General features: G+C 44.6%; 1 protein-coding gene across 5 annotated transcripts; it reads right to left on the bottom strand.

Moving 5' to 3' along the window:
• Positions 1-1,153: 1,153 nt before the first annotated feature.
• Positions 1,154-7,075, bottom strand: MYCN (MYCN proto-oncogene, bHLH transcription factor). Of its 5 annotated transcripts, XM_088053167.1 has the most exons (4): positions 5,848-5,950; positions 4,722-4,967; positions 3,699-4,498; positions 1,154-2,590 (listed from the first exon to the last, which is right to left on the bottom strand). In XM_088053167.1, the coding sequence occupies exons 3-4, from the start codon at positions 4,396-4,398 to the stop codon at positions 1,989-1,991; spliced, it is 1,302 nt and encodes a 433-aa protein (XP_087909293.1). In that variant the 5' UTR covers positions 4,399-4,498; positions 4,722-4,967; positions 5,848-5,950; the 3' UTR covers positions 1,154-1,988. The 5 variants fall into 5 exon arrangements, with proteins under 5 accessions (XP_087909293.1, XP_087909290.1, XP_087909295.1 ...); XM_088053164.1 differs by lacking the exons at positions 4,722-4,967; positions 5,848-5,950 and adding an exon at positions 6,948-7,075; XM_088053169.1 differs by lacking the exons at positions 4,722-4,967; positions 5,848-5,950 and adding an exon at positions 6,948-7,075 and having other exon boundaries at positions 1,154-2,587.
• Positions 7,076-18,223: the final 11,148 nt, after the last annotated feature.

The following is an 18,223-nucleotide window of genomic DNA, read 5'->3' as shown; positions in this document are numbered from 1 at the left end:
AGAAGCTGCCTGGGGCCCAAAAGCACAGGTTATGAGTGCATCAACCATCTGTAGGATAGACACATGGCACATTCATTACGTGGGGGCTATTTTGGAACAGGTACAGAAATCCTTTTTTGCCATGAGGTAACAGGAAGAGCAGCCGCCACACTGCTCTTCCTGTTACCTCATGGCAAATAAAGGATTTCTGTACCTCCATCACCAGACAAGCTACTTCCTTTATGGCTAAAGCAGGGGCAGATGTGACAGGAGAGCTTCTTGCAAGTGGATCCTTTAAGTACTTACTGGCCATTTGGTCATTAATTCCTATCCATTTTTTTCAGATTCAGCGTGAGGAAAGACAACGTCAAAAATACCTGTAGGGACTAGAAGATAAAACAACTCCCTGATGTCACAGTCTTTAACACAATGACCAAACAGATTTCATTAGAGTTGTTTGTCCTGTTCCTGTCACACCAAATACCAGCTCTTGAGACAACCAAGTTCCACGTTCATCTGATGCATGCTTCATGGTTGTGCATCTTCCCTGATAGTCTCAATTTTACTAATGTAGTAACAAACAGGACCTGCACCTACAAACACAAACACTAATTCGCCAGTGCAATGATGGACAGCTTTAAGGCTTTCCTAATGCAAAGAACAGCAGCCAAGTTAAGATCTTTGTTTAATACAAGTATTTAATCTTCTATGCTCTGGCAAGTCTACCTCCATCATTTACTTCACCTGTGTGCCACAGAGGCCAGTCCCTTAGCTTTTGAAGTTTGCTAGCCATGTTTCTGATCCCTCACAAGTACAGTGGTACCTGTCTTTGCAAGACACAGGAGTCATTCCATTAAGTGTGGTACATCTGGTCTCCTGGGAGGATCCTGACAACACAAGTATGAAATAACAGGAACATAGTTCTTATTAAATTATTTTTTAACTAGAAATGGAAATGTTCTGCCCAGCTGACCTTTGTAAAGTGTCACCTATAGTCTAAGAGCTGAGTGCCAAGGGTATGGGACCATGCTTTTTGTATTTTGTCAATATTGCAAAGTTAAAGATTTTATTTAAAAGAAAAATAGTAAATGGCACATAATGTAATTGCTATTTATTTTCATAAACATGAGGTATTTCAAAGTGCTATAAGACGCAGCACTAAATGTACATCATTGGAAGAAATTAAACACAGAACTTTGCAGTTACCCAGTTCTATGCACCAAACATTAACAAATACATTAACTGGAAGAAACAGGCTAGGAAAAGGCATATATAGTAAATTTCTTTACAAAAGTTTCTTAGTTCAAAAAAGTGATAAAGTAATATCTACTCAAAACTTTCACAACTCATTTTCATACGAAAATATAAGTATCAAATTTAGTTATGTATCAGCATCATACTAAAGTATACAGGCAATGTAAGAATTAGTACAGTACATAACAGAGATTAACAATATATTTGTATACAAAAACATGCTCCTCAAACATTGAGGTATTACAGTACTTAGGTATGAACTTCCAGTCTAATACTGGCAGCAAAAGCCACCTCTCATAACCCAAGACATGTACAAAAGGCAAGTGTGTAGATGGTATTTACAGAAATTCCCACAGGGGTACAAAATGCCAACCCCTAAAGTAACATCTGTTAGAACATAAGCACCATAAAACTTAGGAATGAACATTTTAAAACTCAACTAGATGTCATCAGCAGCTCCAAATGCTCACAACACTTAAAAAAAAAAAAATCCCCACCATCTACAGTTCTTAAGAAGAAAAAACAAAGGCAGTCCATTGTTGTTTGGTAGTCTTGCAATAAACTCCTTGCAAGAACATCCATTTGCTCCGTACCCGGATAATAGAGTCTGTCGATTACTTCAGGAACTGGATTGAAATTAAAACCAACATTCTTAACGTCAAAAAACACAATTTTTTTATAAAGAATCAAAAATGTGCAAAGTGGCAATGACTGTCCAGACCAGCCAAAAAAACAAAACAAAACAAAACATAAGTTTAGCAAGTCCGCTTGTAATCTATTTTCTTTAGTAATTGTTCTTGTCTGGCTTGCAATTTTTCCTTTTCTAGCAGTAACTTCTGCTCCTCTGCCTGAAGAGAATGAACATACTCAGTGGCTTTTTTCAAGATCACAACTTTTGCAGCTTTCTCATTTTTAACCAGTTCTGGAACATGGTCCCTTAATGTGAGAAAACTTGACCGTAGATCATTACGTCGTTGACGCTCCAGGATATTATGGTTGCGTCGACGTTCACTGTCCTCTGAATCAGAGTTTCGAGGACTTGAACTCTTAGGCTTTGGTTGGATCGTGGGTTTTACTGGACGGGGCACCTCAATTTTTAACTTTTTCTGTGGTGGAGCCTCTTCAGTCTCCACGAATGGAGAAGGAGCGGCATAATTATGCTGCTGGTGAATTGGGGCACAACGCTTTAGTATCAGTCCATTCTGCGGTGTCCTGACTGATGAAAAAGTGGTATTTTTAGGGCGCACTGTAATAGTAAGGGTGGTAACAGACTTGTTGGTAGAGGAGCGTCTTTTTTCCACTGTAACAACATCTATTTCTTCTTCTTCATCCTCTTCCTCCTCATCTTCATCATCTTCTGGTAGTAAAGGACAGAAAATAAAACAGACATTATTCTTCCTGAAAATACCCTGACCAAGTATCAGTATTTATTGACAAAATATATTCAGTAAAAGCAGTAATGAAATAATTGATGTCAAAACCAGTGTGCGCCCACCATCTGCAGTCAGATAGAGATCTGTAAAAGTATGTAATACACATGAAATCACCAAAGAACAAGGATTTCTGAAAGCTTAATAAGTTTGATGAGATGGGTTTTTTTAAACACATCTAATTTTCAGTCATAAAGAGGCCACCACCCACACAATCACAGAGGCAGAAAAGAATTTTTAGACCGAATGTATGTAGTTTGAATGGAATTGTCGAGCTGCAGTACAAAAAGCACAGAGGCACAACACAGCCCCTGCTTGGTAGAAAAGCAGCCGGAAAACGAAACAATCGCTGGGTTTGTTCTGAGGCAGAAGGTGAAGCTGCTCCAGCCGGGGACCCTTTAAGCCGGCGCTTGGTGCACTGCCAAGAAGACAGCTGTTGGAAGTGCTTCCTCACCCAAAGCTGTCAAACCAGACATTAAAGGGACAGCAGGCTCTGAAACCCGGGACGGATCACCAAGTTTGTGGCGGTGGTCATAGGGACCAGCTCATCTCCGCACGCCAAACCGCGGTTCAGCCCAAGCGGCCTTCTCTGTGTGCAAGCACAGAGGGCATTTTGGGCTCTGTTAGTACAAGCACTGCTCTAAGGATTCACTCGTCTAGCTCCAGCCTGCCCGCACGGCGCTTAAGGGGACGCGCACACGGTCATCAACCATAAACCGCGGGCCCACGGTGACGGCGGCAGCCCCCCTGCCGCCCCCCGATCCCCCCGGGGGCAGGAGACTATCAGGAGGCCCGGAGCGTCCCCAGTACCACTCAGCCACATCAGGCCGGAGCTGCTGCCCGGCGAAGCCTCCGGGCCCGCCGCAGCCGGCATCGGCCGAGGGGCGGGCGGGGGCTGGCCCGGGCCGGGCCCGCCGCCCGGCGGGCCCCCGCGCCTGCTGCCGCCTGCGGCCCCCCCCGCGCCCCGCCGGGCCCGGCCCCGGGGCACCCGCCACCCCTGTTCCCACCCCCGCAGCCTGGGGCCGGAGCGCTTACCCGAGTCGCTGAGCGTGTCGTCCCCGGAGGAGCTGCTGCTGCTGCTCGCCCGGCTGTCCCCGGCGGGGCGCGGCGGGCGGCCGCCCCGCGGAGCCCCTCCGCCCGCCGGCGGCGCCCCTCGCTTGGTGGCGGGGAAGGGGGAGGCCACGGCCGGGTCCACGCACCCGGGCACGGCGCCGCCCAGCCCCGCGCGGGCGCGGGCGGGGCTGCCCGCGGCCCCCGGGGGCGGCGGCGGCGCTGCGGGAGCCTTGCTCTGCAGCTTCTCGCTCACCGCCCGCTCCAGCTTCTCGCGCGCGGAGAAGCCGCTCCACATGCAGTCCTGGATGATGATGGAGTTGAGATTGTTTGTCACGCCGGGGCCCGTCTCGAAGAAGTCCCCTCCGTCCACGCCGCCCCACAGGTCGGCCTCGGGGGGCAGCAGGAGCAGCTCCGATGCCCAGTCCACGGGGTCGGGGGGGCGGCAGCCCCACAGAGCCGCCCCTCCCCACGGCACCGGGCCCCCCCCCGGAGGGTGCTCCTGGAGCCCGGCCCGGCTGGGAGACAGAGGAGGGGTGGGCAGCAGCTCAAACTTTTTCCAGATGTCCTCGCCGGGGGGAGCGGAGTCCGGCCCGCACAAATAAAAGTCATCTTCGTCCGGGTAGAAACAAGGCTGCAAAGAGTCAAACTCGAGGTCTGGGTTTTTACTGACCATTCCTGGCATTACGGGTCTCTTTTTGCTGATCCCTGGGTCGAACAACAGTTTCAAACACAGGTTTTATGGGTATTTCCACCAAGGGGAAGAAGAGAGGTTCTCCCACGACCTGAAAGTAAACAAAAAAAAAAAAAAAAAAAAGGAAAAAGGAAAAAAAAAAAACAAAAAACACAACGAAACCACAATTAAAATACGAATAAACAGACACGAACATGACTCCCTCCTTCCTCTTAACATAATGAAGAAAAAAAAAAATCATAATCCCATCAATAGCAAGCAAGGAGTCTTGAGAAAGTTGAGAAAAAAAAAATAAAAAAATGCATCTCACACACCTTTCTCCTCCCGACTCAAGATACTGAAATCAAAGCGCTCAGGTAGCGCTCCCCCGTGCAGAGCCTGTCCCGCCGCTCCGTGGGGACACAAACCCAGCCTGCACAGTCCAGCGGGGATGCACAGCCTGTGCACATAGCCCTCGCCTGCTCTCCCCAAACCGCTTCAAACGCTCAGAACAGCACAGTAACTGCAGACAGATGCACGGCTTTGATACCGTAATCTCTCCAGAAAGGCTTCTTAATATGCTAGCAAAAGTAGAGGAAGTTTACTCCTTTTGTCATCTGCGGAGCAGTGCAAAGGGGAGAGGAGAAGGATGCAAAAAAAAAAAAAAAAAAAAAAAAAAGGGGGCGGAGGGGTTCTTTGCAACTTCGCAAATCGCCAGTTCATTCACTCAAAGCGAGCCAGCGAAATCCGCACACAACACAAGGGGGGAGGGGGGAGGAGGGGAAATCCAGCAGCAACAGAAATTATCAACCTTATGTAATAACCTCACGCACAAAAATGCATTAAAACCACCCCGGCGCCACCAACAAAGCCTCCTGATTTGCCAAGAAGGCACGGGAAGTTTTATCTCCCCCTTTTTCCTGCAACAGCGAGGTTGCAAAGACAGCAACTCCGCACACTCTGCCACTTCATGCACTCAAACCTCCTGCAAACACACCAGCTCTCCAGCTCTCTCACCTCCGGAGAGTGCGCGCTGCTGCCCTTACCGCGGCCGGACCCCCCACTCACTACCCACGGCCAGTCAAACACAGCCCCATTCCTCTGCCGAGAGCTCCGTTGCGTCAGACATTAAAAAAAAAAAGTTAAAAAAAAAAGTAAAAAAAAAAAAAGAAAAAGGTTTAAAGTCCAAAAAATTCAGTCAGCGTCTCCCTTCAGCTCGGCTAAGGTAACGCGAAAGGAAATCGTTCTGCTGGGTTCACAACAGCTGACGCTGAGACGGAGACCAAAAAGGGGGGAAAAAAAAATCCATGAAAAGCCTTATGATGAAACGCCGAGAAACGCGCCCGGCTCGGCTCAGCTGCGCTCCCGCCCCGCCCCCTGAGCGCCTCCAGGACTGTGCATTTTTCTACTCGGGAAATACATTAAACTGTTTAAAATGCAAAGCAGTAAAGAGGCACCTACAAAACACCGGCGATCTAAATGCGACAGCTCCAAACCAAAACACAAATATCCTCCAGGATTTTCTTCTACTCAATGAGAACCCCATTCAGGCTCCGGTCTGCCCCTGCGTTCCCCTTCCCGCCCCATCCTTCCCAGTTCGGCAACTCAAACGCGATGGGGAATTGGATTTATTTGACTGGGGTTTTGTCCTGCAGCCCAGAGACTGCAGCTTCCTCTTCTTACCTCCGTGGTGATGGTGGTGGGTGTGCGAGGGGGAGGAGGGGCGGGGGGAAGGGGAGAGGAGAAAAAAAAAGCAGCTGATGGTGTCTGTAGCACTTTCCGCGCCCGCCCGCCGGCCCCCGCGGCCGCCCCGGTCTCCGCATCCACCCTCTGCTCGCAGACAGATGACTGTCACTGCCTGGCTTTGAAGCAGCTGGATATTATTAACCCCCCAGAAAGGCATTAAAAAAAAAAAAAAAAAGGGCTTGAGTTAAAAAAAAAAAAAATCAGAAAAAAAAAACAAAACCAAAAAAACCCTGACACGCTCGGGAGGGAGCACTGGGACACAGCGGGAGAAAGGCGGGAGCGCCGGCCCCGCCCTCGCTCCACGCGCACAGGGCGGGGCCGCGCGTTTGGCGCCAAAAGCCCCGTTCGCTCTTTATCCTCCGGGAGGGTGCTTGGATGTCGCGGGGCCGTCCCTGCCCCGCGCCGGCCCCGCCGCGGCCGCTGGCCCCTGCGCCGCCCCTCCCCGGCCCCGAGGAACGTCGCCTCCGGAGCGGTTCCTCCCCACCTCCCGCCGCTGCGACCTCGCGCGCAACCCCCCCGGGGCAGTTGAAAATAAACAAACAAGGGCTAAGGGAAGTGGCCGGGCGAGGGAGCCGCTCCGACGCGGGGCTCCGTACGCGACCGGCAGCGCCCGCCTCCCCACAGGCCAGCGGGGCTCTCACGCGGCCGCGCTGCCGGCGGGGGCCCGTGCGGGCGGCCCCGCGCTCCCCGCGCTCAGCGCTCCGCGCCGGCACCGCGCCCGCCGCGCCCCCGTTCCGCTGCCGACGGCGACACCTTGCGGCCGCGTGGCGCAGCGCTCCCGGCGCCCCCGCGCATTGCCCGGCGGCGGCACCCACCGCTCTCTCGCCTCCTTCCCCCGGCGCGGGGCCGCGGGACGGGACGCGCCGGGACGGGACGGGAGCACGGCGCTCTCCTCGGCGGTGCGCGGCGGCGGGCGCGGGTACGATCCCGATCCCGATCCCGCCGCCGCTCGGGGCGGGGCCTCCTTGCTCATAGGCTGCAGGTTGAGGCGGGGACTGGGGCGTCGCTCGCAGCAGGCCGGTGGCGGCGGGCGGCCGCTTTGTGTGCGGTGGCGGCGGGGCCGCCTCCCTGTCCCGCCTCGGTGGGGGCGAGCCCGGGCTGTTCAAACATTTCGGGCACGGTGGTGGGAGAGGGAGCTGGGCATCGATGGAAGCGACTGGGGAGGGGGAGGCTGCTCGCGAGAGAGCCAAATAAACCCTGCGTGAGGCAGGGATGTGGCGTCTGTCGCTTGGCCTGGTCCCCTCCGGCACTTCTGGGAAGGAAGGTCCTGTTTCTCCCAAGCGGTGATCCCCCTTCGCATCCATGTCACGCTTCACTGGCCAAAACCCGGAGGCTCCGGCAGCCCCTGAGTGCCGTGAGGCAGCCTGGAGAGCCGTCGGGCTGCCGGCGGTGTGCGAGGCTCGGTGGCGCTGCGGGGCCGGGCTGGCTCACCGAGGGTGGCACCTGCTCTGCCAAGGCAGTGAGCTGCGGGCAGGCTCTGCTCGCCCAGCTCGCCCCTGCCTGCCTTCCCCTCACCAAGGAGGAGGCTGTTCTCAGGAGCCTTCGATTGGTCTGGCCGAGAGCAAAAAAGGCACCTGGAAGATGAACCCTCTGTACCGCAGCTGCCAAGCGCAGCGGATTCAGGCGGGGTGCTGAAGGTGACCTTTGGATACCCCGCTCTGAGTCACAGCTGCGCTGGAGGGACGAGCAGGGGCGGGCGCCATGAAACAGCAGCGCTGGGCCTTCTGCTGTCGAGGTCGCTGTCAGCCCCTGTTTCGCAGGCATCAAGCCTGGCGAAATAGTTGAGGCCAGGTTTGCCTGAACTGTGGTAGTTTAGCGCCCCATTCCTCTAAGGCACTTCGGATTCAAGACAGGGGAATTAATTGATTAGCAAACGTGCGCTCAGTACTTTGAAGATGTAAAGTCTTATGAAAGCACTAAGATTTATTAATTTTTTTTTTTTTGATGATTTGGCTGGCCAAAAAAAAGTGTGGGTGGTTGGGATTTTTTTCCCTCTCACATTTTAGTAACCATAAACAGGTTGCATCTTATGAGGAGACATGAACAGTTAGTATGTGGGTCACAGAATGTGTGAACAGCTTATTAATTCTCATCAATGGATGACCTTTGTGGATTTAAACAATTATATCTGATTTTCTCCTTGAATTATTTTTGCCTTCTATCTTGCCTTTAACGTTTTTATATATGCAAATATTGTTAGGTCTATCCAGAAATGGATATGGGCTGCTACCTTACTTAGTGTTAATTCATTGCAATTTTCACCTAGATTTCCTCATCAGCCTTCTTAAATTTTCCTTTTTATTTTTTTTTATTTTTCCATATCTATGTCCATGGGATTAAAACAATCAACTTCTAGGAAAGCTCTGTTGTGGTGTGTGGTATTTTTTGTAGCACCCTGAATGAGAACATTAATAAGACCAATCTTTTAAAGTAACTTTTATTGCCAAGAAACATCAAACCAACAAAAAGCAAAACCCCCCACAAACAGGAAATGGAAAACACTACACTGAGAAACATTACTGTGTATGAGGAGTAATTCTTTTAGGCAAAAAAGACTTGTTAAAACCCCAAATCTATTGCTTTTTTTTTTCTTCTACAGTTGAGAAAGACATGGAAAGCTTTGGAAGGACTGCACAAATCCTTGTGGTGTTTTGACTGACACTTACCTTGGGCTCTTTTGTCAACATTTACATTTCTTTCTCTGATCTATTCTGTCCCTGAAATGACATATACCAAGAAGCCTCAAGGCAAATGAAAATCTGAAATTACTAGTAGTTACTGTAAATTTATTATTATGTTGTCTAACTGGAAAAACTTGGGAGTTAAGATGTGCTGAGAGTAGATAGTAGAAGTGGCAATAAACAATAAAAACCAGTTGTGTAGCAGGTATGTTAAGGCATTGTAAGAACTTGTTATATGGAAAAGTAGAAAAATAAGTGTAAAAAAGTATATAAAAGTCTAAAGGATGGTTTTACTTATAGAATGGTAAGAATCTAAGTGGATCTTCAGTGTGGCCAGGCAAGGAGCCTGGGAAAGCCCTGTGCTGAGAGCTTGGATGTACATACCTGGGCATAATACACAGGAAAGGGCTATTGTACATCTTCCCATTTGTTGTCATTGATTCATTAAGAAATGCTGTGTGAGGCAAGTTTCTCTTTCTCACATGCCTCATTCACCTTCACAGCCTTCAACTACTGAGAAGATGAAACTATACTATTACTTGATATGTGTTCAGTTGTCTTTCTCAGAGGCACCCGAACTTCAGTGCATTTCTGTTTTCTTTTCAGAAGTAATGTATGTATTCTCTTGTCTCCATACACTGCAAAAGATTTTATTAAGGATCTTGTCAATCAGGTCATGGGGAAAGTGGCCAATACCCCAGTGTTCTGAGTGCACTTGACAAAAGTGTGACAGAATTGGGACAAACCAGCAGAAGCCACATGTGAAACTTTCTGTAGGATGTAGGTATAAACACTCATAGACATTTTTATTTATTTTTTTCCTAAAATGACCTAATACGCTTCCTGTTAGATAGCGGTAGTGAAAATTTCAGGTGGATTATGTATTTGGAGGTAAGTATTAAAGTTAAGATAACAGTTACAAAAGCTGCCAGATTCAGAGCAGCAGATTTGTTCCTGCATATGTTCAATAAACTTGCTAGCGAGTTGTGCTGCTCCCTGCTGTGTAGCTGCTGAGGGTGTGTAATCTAAACTATTTCTCTTGTCAATTTACCCACATCCAGGTGAGACAGGCTTAGGGACTTGCCCAGTGTCACTTATGGAAACTGAAGCAGATTTCCCCAGTAAGCTGATTGTAGCAGTCTGAGCTAGCAATTGCTTTCCCACAAGTTCTTGCAGAGTACATCAGCATTATCCATTAAGACGAGAATGTAGTGTAGAGTCACAAAGGCCTTTGGATGTCACTGAGACCTGCAAAGAATACAGATGTTCTTGTGACTTAAAAACTCTCTATCACCAGCCACAATATCTAATGCTTGTATAATGTTTCACATGACCAAGACATTGAAAAACGTGAGTTATTTCACTTACAGTCAGCACAGAGGTCTCTAGCCAATCTCACCTGTGCATCCAGAAGCACTTTATGGAGTACCTAGTAATCAGAGGACTAATTCTATTTAGTTAGAGCTAATTTTGAAGGCATATGAATCATAAGAAATAGTGCAATAATAGAATAGACTGCTAAAAACAGAGGAGATACTGGATTTATCTAGTGGTAAAAGTGGCTTAATGCTCTACTTTTAAGTGATCCTAGATATATCAGAAACCATCTTTCAAAAGGTGAAATTAAATAGAGCTTTTTTCCTTCTGAGCTTTTTGTGTATATTTGGGTTCTTCGAAAGCTAATGGTCAGACCAGTGTTTGTGTGCTAGTCTTCTGCCTCAGCTTCCTTTCTAGAGGTTCAGGGAGCATTGGAAAATTTTCATTAAAACCAGAAGGCGTAGAAATGTATTTTTTAGATTTGACAGAAGCATATAGCAATTTCTCAGGAAAACATCCTGCTTTCAACAGATTTTCAAACTCTATATATGGCTAGATAAACATCTAAGCATTGGTTATCTTACTGTTGTGTTCTAAAGCAAAACAAAAAAATTGCTTCAAAAAGTTGCAGGTAAGACCACTAAGTGGCATGTTTCACAACAAGGCTGTTTATCTAGAATCACAGAATCAGTTTGAAAGAGACGTCTGGGGTCGTCAAGTCCAACCTGTGACTGAACACCACCACATCAACCAGACCATGGCACTGAGTGCCACGTCCAGTCTTTCCTTAAGCACTTCTAGGGATGGTGGCTCTACCACCTCCTGGGCAGTCCATTCCAGTATTTAATCACCCTTTCCATGAAGAATTTCTTCCTAATGTCCCCTTGCTACGTCTTCTCACTGCCAGTTGCCTAGGAGAAGAGGCTGATGTCTGCCTGGCTGCAACCTCCCTTCAGGCAGTTGTAGAGAGCCATAAGGTCTTCTCTGAGCCTCCTTTTCTCCAGGCTAAATAACAGCTCCCTCAGCCACCCCTCCCAGGACTTGTACCCCAGACCGTTGCCAGCTCCACTGCCCTTCCATGGATCTGCTCCAGCCCCTCAGTGTCCTTTCTGAATTGAGGAGCCCAAAGCTGAATACGGCACTCAAGGTGTGGCCTCACCAGTGCCCAGCACAGGGGAATGATCACTGCCCTGGTCCTGCTGGGCACACTATTCTGGTACAAGCCAGGTGCCACTGGCCTTCTTGACCACCTGGGCACTCCTGCCTCACCTTCAGCTGCTGTTGACCAACAACCCCAGGTCCTTTTGCTCTTGGCCACTTTCCAGCCACTCTTGCCCAGCCTGTAGCACTGCAGGGGTTGTTGTGATCCAAGTCCGTGACTTTGCACTTGGCCTGTTTGAACCTCATGCCATGTGTCTTGGCCCATCAGTCCAGCCTGTTCAGGTCTCTCTGCAGAACTTTTGTACCCTCCAGCAGATCAACACTCCCACCCAACTTGGTATCCACAAATTTGTTAATGGCAGACTAGGTATTCTCTAACCCCACTCTTCTTAATCATGGGAAAATCTTCCAACATTCTATTTACCTGGTCTCATGGATATGAGAGCAATGATAAACTTTGGTTTTTGGTGAAATAAATTAACTTCTGAAAAAAGTAAACAAAAGTAGTGTATTAGAGTTTTTGCTTTTCCTTTTCTTCTTTTTTTCTTCTTTTTTTTTTTTTTTTGTTTTTTTTGTTTTTTTATGTTATGGTGAATGTAATATGTGTTCAGCACACTGAAACACTGATCTGTATTACTGTGCTGCAAATAAACAGTTGATGGCCATCTACCAGTAATTCTGAGGGTATCAGTCATGTAAATTTTTACTGTAACCTTCAGCCAACAGCAAATATGTCAGATCTGTTGCAGGATCAGATGTCTTTATAAATAATTTCATCACAGGCAGGTCTTTTTTTGAAAGTCAAAGGTTTGAGCCTCTTCAGTCAATATCCACTCCACTGCCTGTTAAAGCCAGGGAAGAACTCTTTGAAAAATTAATTTGTAAAGCCTAGGAGACTCATATTTTGCAGTTTATTGGCATGGAGAGAGCTACACTGAAGGGCAGTTTCCTGCTGCTCTTGACCTGCTGCAGGTAATAGGCAGGTGGGCAGAGGACTGGTGAGGTCTCACAGCTTCATCAAGTAAGATTTTTCTCCTCACAGTGGTCCATGGAAAAGCCACAATGCCACTTCAACAGGAAGACTTGTTGTTGTCAATTAGTTTAATTCTCTGAAAAGCTTAGTTTAGCTAAAATCTTTTTAATGCCGCAGCAGGAAAAGTTGTTCCGTGAACACTGAAAGATCTTGGAACTTGTTCACATGGCTTGTAAAATGGTTACTTATATAGTTTGTTCCTCATTCTTACCCCATTTCTTTTCTACCTGTATCCCTCTGCTTTGTCATCATATATTCAATCATTTAGTTGCTTGAAGCATTTTATATTTATATGTGCTTAAATATTGTATCTTTTTTGGAGCAGTTAGACAATTGTGCATTTTTATGCAAGCTCACTTTCCAGATTGCTATTGAAACTTTAACTCAAAATGTTTCTCTGGTTCTAAAGCTTTTTAAACTATTCATGATAATGAAATATTTTGCCAGATAGTTCACTAAGACAAATGTGCAGTTGGGAAGGTAAAATTATAACCAGTCATATAAACCTGTCCTCATTAGCTCCTTTCAAACATCTCCAAATGTTGCCAATAGAGAAAGACATCCTTGAAGAGTGGCTTGAAATGTGAATTCTTTAGTTTTCAATTGGAATCTGCTTTATGTTTGGGAGGAAGGCTTTAATTTCCTGCATCTGAGATTAATTTTCAAATGCGAGCTAACAGGGACTATTAGTGACTGGCCAGAATGGTGTTGGTGACTAGAACATAAAAAGCCAAAAAAAGAAAAATATGGACTTAAGAGTGAATGAGGGGATGCATCAAACTATACTCTCAGCTGGTGTCAATTGAGTTGGCTTCCTTCCACTGGGACTGTGCCACATGAGACCAGTAACAGATCTGTCCTTTGTGATTCCAGCTTTAGTTCTGGGCCACAACTTAAAAGTAGTTTTCTGGATTGTTTAGTTGGTTCTTATTTTATATACAACGTACAGAGCCTTTACTGATAACCTGTGGGACAGTCTTCAAAGCTTTGCTGTAAAAACTGTTAACAGCAAAGGAAACACTCAACACTTATTGCAGTAATGAAAATATCTTCAGACACATTAAAGGCCTTTATGGAGTTTTGATGGTTTTATTATTATTACCATCCCTGCTTTAGTAAATCATCAGGTCAAAGTTTTGTTTATTTATGTCAGAAACTATTGATGTATCTCTGGCTGTAAGCAGACATGTATGAAGGGCTGTGCCATGATCTTTGGATGTCTTACCATTTCCTCCTTTTCTGCATGTCTTTCATATCTCCCATGAGAGATCTGGCTGTGTCCTTTATTTCACTTTTGCTAATTTCCATTGGCTTCTGTGAAACTTTCCTGCTGTTTCCTTGACAAATCATGGATACCCCAGCCTTGATAAAGGTGATTGCCTCCTGGTAAAACAAATGATTATTAAAGATCAGAAACCAGACTCAACAGAGTCAGGTTTGCATTTGTTTCAGCAACTTCTGTGATCTCTTTGTATGTTTGCTATATTTATATTTTTTCCAGGCAAATGCAAGGGGGTTTTGTATGAACCACAGCTTGTAAGTCAGAAAATTGCTTTGAAGTGAGCCATGATCACTGAAAGAAGAGGCTGAAAGAAGTATCTTGTTCTGATCATTGTACATAACTGTTGTAAAATGATTTGACAAGTTACAGAATGTATGTGACAAGCTAAGGTGAAGTTGAAAAAAACCTGCAAGACAGAAGACAGGACAGCATGTTAGTCTTGTAGCTACCCCAAAGAGGGTATGACTGAGAGAAGAAAAGATTACATGGAGTTTTGGAGAATGATATTATAAAGCATCATTTAAAAAATCCTTTAAAACTGCTCACTCGTTTTGCCTTTGCTTTTAACGAAATTAGTTATTTTATTACCTGCTTTCAGTTTAGGTAATTTGATATGTCAATGCAGAAGAAGCAATTAAAGTCAGAATGTCCTAGCACCCTTTAAGTAAAAGAGTTTAAAAACATTTCTGTTTGACTTACAGCTGAGAAAACAAAAAAAAACCAAACGTATATTTAGTGCTGTTTCCGCTGTTATACCTTTTGGATGTTAATTTCTCTTTTGATCATTGTATAGGAGAGTTCTTCCTTGTTTTACTGTTAACTGAAACATCCAAAACTGTAATCCTACTTTGGTATTGCAAAGCTATGTTCATGTGATCAGACATCACATATTAAATGTTTCTTCATCTGTAATCTAATATTTATGAGCTATTATGGTATTGAAGCTTTCTGGTAATGAAGGTATTTGTTTTCCAGTGACATAATTTCCCTGCTAAAAACAATTTCTGTTTAACAGAACTGAAGTGTTCTTGATATCTGCAAATGTAATTCTATGTAATATCAAAGCTTAGAATAGATGGGCCACATTAGCAGTGGAATACAGAAATGTACATTATTTCAAAAAAGATTAAATTTATATTGAAGGATGAAAATAATTGTGAAAACTTATGATGTTTTGTTTCTATTCTGAAATTACCCAAGTCTTCTAACAACAGTTTTCAGTGCATCACTTCTAGAGTGCTAAATACATTACATTTTGGCAAGATCATTGTCTCAAACATACTAGCATTATGCTGACATTCCTGCTCCTTTGACTTGTATTCTGGGTGCAGGCAGCTAGATCGGCATTAATCAGTGCAGAAAATCACATTTGTGTGCCAGGGTTTCAGACTGCTGGTAAAGACTTGTTCTTGGCAGGCCAGCAGGACAGATACAAGGTTGGAAGGCAGCATACTTGCAGTGTGTCATGGTGTTGAGAACTCTGTTTTTGACACCTCTGGAAAAAATACTACTGAAATGTTTCATTTCTAAGCAATTAAAAAAAGACCACACTTGGGTAGTTTAATATACTTCCAAGAAGTAGCAGCAAAGTGAATATAGGTAAACATCAGTGGGAGGAGAGTGCTGAATCTATGCAGAAGCATGTCTGTGTTTGTTTTGATGCACACATATGTGTGTGCATGCATACACAAGTGTGGTATTATACTCCAATTTACCCTATAGTAAATTTTGAAACTGTTTATCTTTTTCAGAAATTAAAAAAAGAAAGTAAAATCCTTGCCTATAATATTTTTCTATTTTAAAGGATGATGTCAGTATTATAGTACTTATCTGCTTCTACAGAGGATTTAGGATATGTCTGCATGGGGCAGCAGATCACAAAGACCATCCCCAGTTCACCTAGATTGAACTAGGGTGATAAATTTACAAAGCACATCTCATTGTTGATAGCTCAGAGGTATATAAACTGTATTAGCTTGACCCACTTCTCAGGACAGTAAGTTTTCCCCCTTCACAAGTCTAATAACCTGGGCACAGCATAATTTTGAAACTTCTGTAGTGTATCATTCTGACACTTAACCAATGCCATCCAGGCAACTGCGTCATGTTCAAGCATGCTGTGTGGCTGCACCATGTGTAAACAGGGAGAGTTATTTCTAAGACAAAACTTGTCTTAAGCTGTTAAAAGAAATATTTAATATCATTTACTGTCTATTTTATTTTTCTTATTAGTATTTATACTCACCTTTCAGGCTTATGACTTTGTTGAATAGCGTGCAGTAAAGTTGGACTCATGGTAGATGATCATAATGCTAAGATAGGATGAAATGCAGGATGAAAGAGTGTGTCCTGGGGTTTTGATTCTAGTTTTAGTTTTAACCTTTGGAGCTGTAGCAGATCATGCTCAAGCTCATGTCAACTTTAATTTTTCCTCATTTGTGGTGGTTGGTACCTCTGTGAAGTGTTTTGAGAACTTCAGGAAAATTGCATGCTGGTAACTAAGCCAGTGAAAAACTACTAGATTTTTGTTTTGTAGTTTGTTTCTACTAATATGATGGGGAAACAATACTCTGCAGTGAAGGTGGAATTGCTCTGTGATGTAGAAAGTAAAGATAAATTTTGGAATGAGACAGAGGAATTCATTTCACCTAAGGGATGGCTGCAGTGCAAAGATCTATGGTAGTCATTATAGGCTGCTTTTCTAGTCAGTGGAGAGAACTTGACACAATCCATTTGACTTTCCTTAGATGTCTGCTTGAGGGTTTGATGAATAATGCCTTATGAATAATGCTCATTATATAATTTAATTTTACGTCCTACTATAGAGGTATCTCCAGCTGGTCTGTGTTGGTGTTGTTTTGTTTGTGGCTAAAGCACCACATTCGTTAGCTTTCCTTAAGACTAATTTGTACAAGTAACCTAATATTTGTGGTGATGATACTACCTTTTTCCCTTTCCTTCCCACACATAGATTGCATTAACCTTCAAAAGTGGTTAATGAAGCATATAAACAGCAGTTGAAACTGCTTTTCATAGAATATCATCATGTTTGACAGTAGGTGCTGAGCATTGGTCAGCAACTGCTGTAAAAATTGAAAGTAACCTTTGGTATGTCCAGTGAAACACTGAGGTGGTGATCAGTATTTTGACAAACAGCTGAGTCTGGCTTGGCCAGCTACCGGGATGGTTGCATTTTGGCATGAACATTTTGCCATATTATTTTGATTGCATTACTTTTGGTTTTGAACTGAGGTCAGGATAGAGATGTGTCACTGCTCAACAAGGCCATAAAAATGTCTACTCAGCTTCTGCAGCTCCTTCTTAGGTGCAATGACATTTCTGCTCGGTCTGTGAATTGTGTCATTGCAGATATTTGCTTGATGGTTGTAATATGAATACAAGGCTTTTCAATATATCTACAAAATACATGTTTCATCCTCTTTGGAACTGGGATATTATTATATGCAGAGAGTAACTACATATTTAGACTGTGTTATTTGTGCAAGCTTGTTCTCATGAAATTAACATAAAGAGAGTTCTCATATGCACATAAGTGCTGGCATTTTTTCCTGGAGCTGGCTTAGGAATCTGAGTTAAAAGCAAAGGTGAATAATGAAACGTGATGTATGTGTACATTCCATGTCCCATTATGCTGATAGCCCTGTATCTGTCATTTTGGAGATGACATGAAAAGATAATGAGTAAGCCTTTGTGCATATCCTGTGGCTCAGAGAAGCCTCTTCTGAGGCTTGCATGTCGTTAGCAGTTAGTATTGGAAAACCCCCTAATGCTTGTCTTGCCTTGTGAGATGTGGGACTTGAAAGAACTTTCGCTTCTTTTACTGGTCTGAAAACATATTTAACCTCGGAGAAAGGAAGCCAGGGAAAGCGTGGAATTTACTGTCTCTTGAAATACCTCCTTTGCTAGTTCTGTGCCAGAATCTGAAGTGCTGTAGTGACAGCAGCCAAAAGGGAGTGAGGATTTGGATAGAGATAAAGGGAAATATTAAAAAAATAAGTCTAAACCTATATTTAATCCAATAGTCTCGTTATCTGAAGCTGGCCACTTCCAGGAGCTCTGCAAACCTTTCCTTTAGTGAATGAATTGAGTCCTGTGCTATAATGACAAATACTTCTGGGAAATGCTTGTGGTATGTTAATGCTACAGTGAAAAAGTACAACTGAATTAGATAGAAAAGGTATGACTTTTTACATCTGTGGTGCATGTGGTTTATGGAGGCAAAGATGACCCAAGAGAGTGTCTGAGTTGTTGAAAAGCAGTTTTTGGAATGACATCCCAGGAACAGCTGCTGTTGAGACTGGGGGGCAGGGGGATGGTGCAAAGTTCTTATCAGTGAAATGTCCAATTAAAATTCTTGGACTAAATTTCTTTAATCCAATAAAAAAATGGGATTTATTAATGTTTCTGATGGATTTATTATAAAACCTTGCTACTTGAACATGATTTTTAGTTGGTTGAGTTTGGTAAACTTCTACTTGGTAGAACTAAGAAACTTTTTCAAAATCATCACAATATTATTTACTTGAAGGATCTCCTGTACTGTAAGCTGTCTGGGACAGAGAGCTGCAAAGCTCTAAGAAAAATGGTTTCAGGTCT

This window comes from Pseudopodoces humilis, chromosome 3 (genome assembly GCF_049639895.1).
Source record: "Pseudopodoces humilis isolate 2021_Gansu_Grassland_sample_001 chromosome 3, ASM4963989v1, whole genome shotgun sequence".
Lineage (NCBI taxonomy): Eukaryota > Metazoa > Chordata > Aves > Passeriformes > Paridae > Pseudopodoces > Pseudopodoces humilis.
Note: the sequence above shows the minus strand (reverse complement) of the source record. Positions and strands in the feature narration are given on the sequence as shown.

Coding starts and splice junctions, on each gene's coding strand:
- MYCN (XM_088053164.1), bottom strand. CDS start 4,398: ATGCCAGGAATGGTCAGTAAAAACCCAGACCTCGAGTTTGACTCTTTG. Junction 2,591..3,698: donor CGACACGCTCAGCGACTCGG/GTAAGCGCTCCG, acceptor CTTTACTACCAG/AAGATGATGAAGATGAGGAG.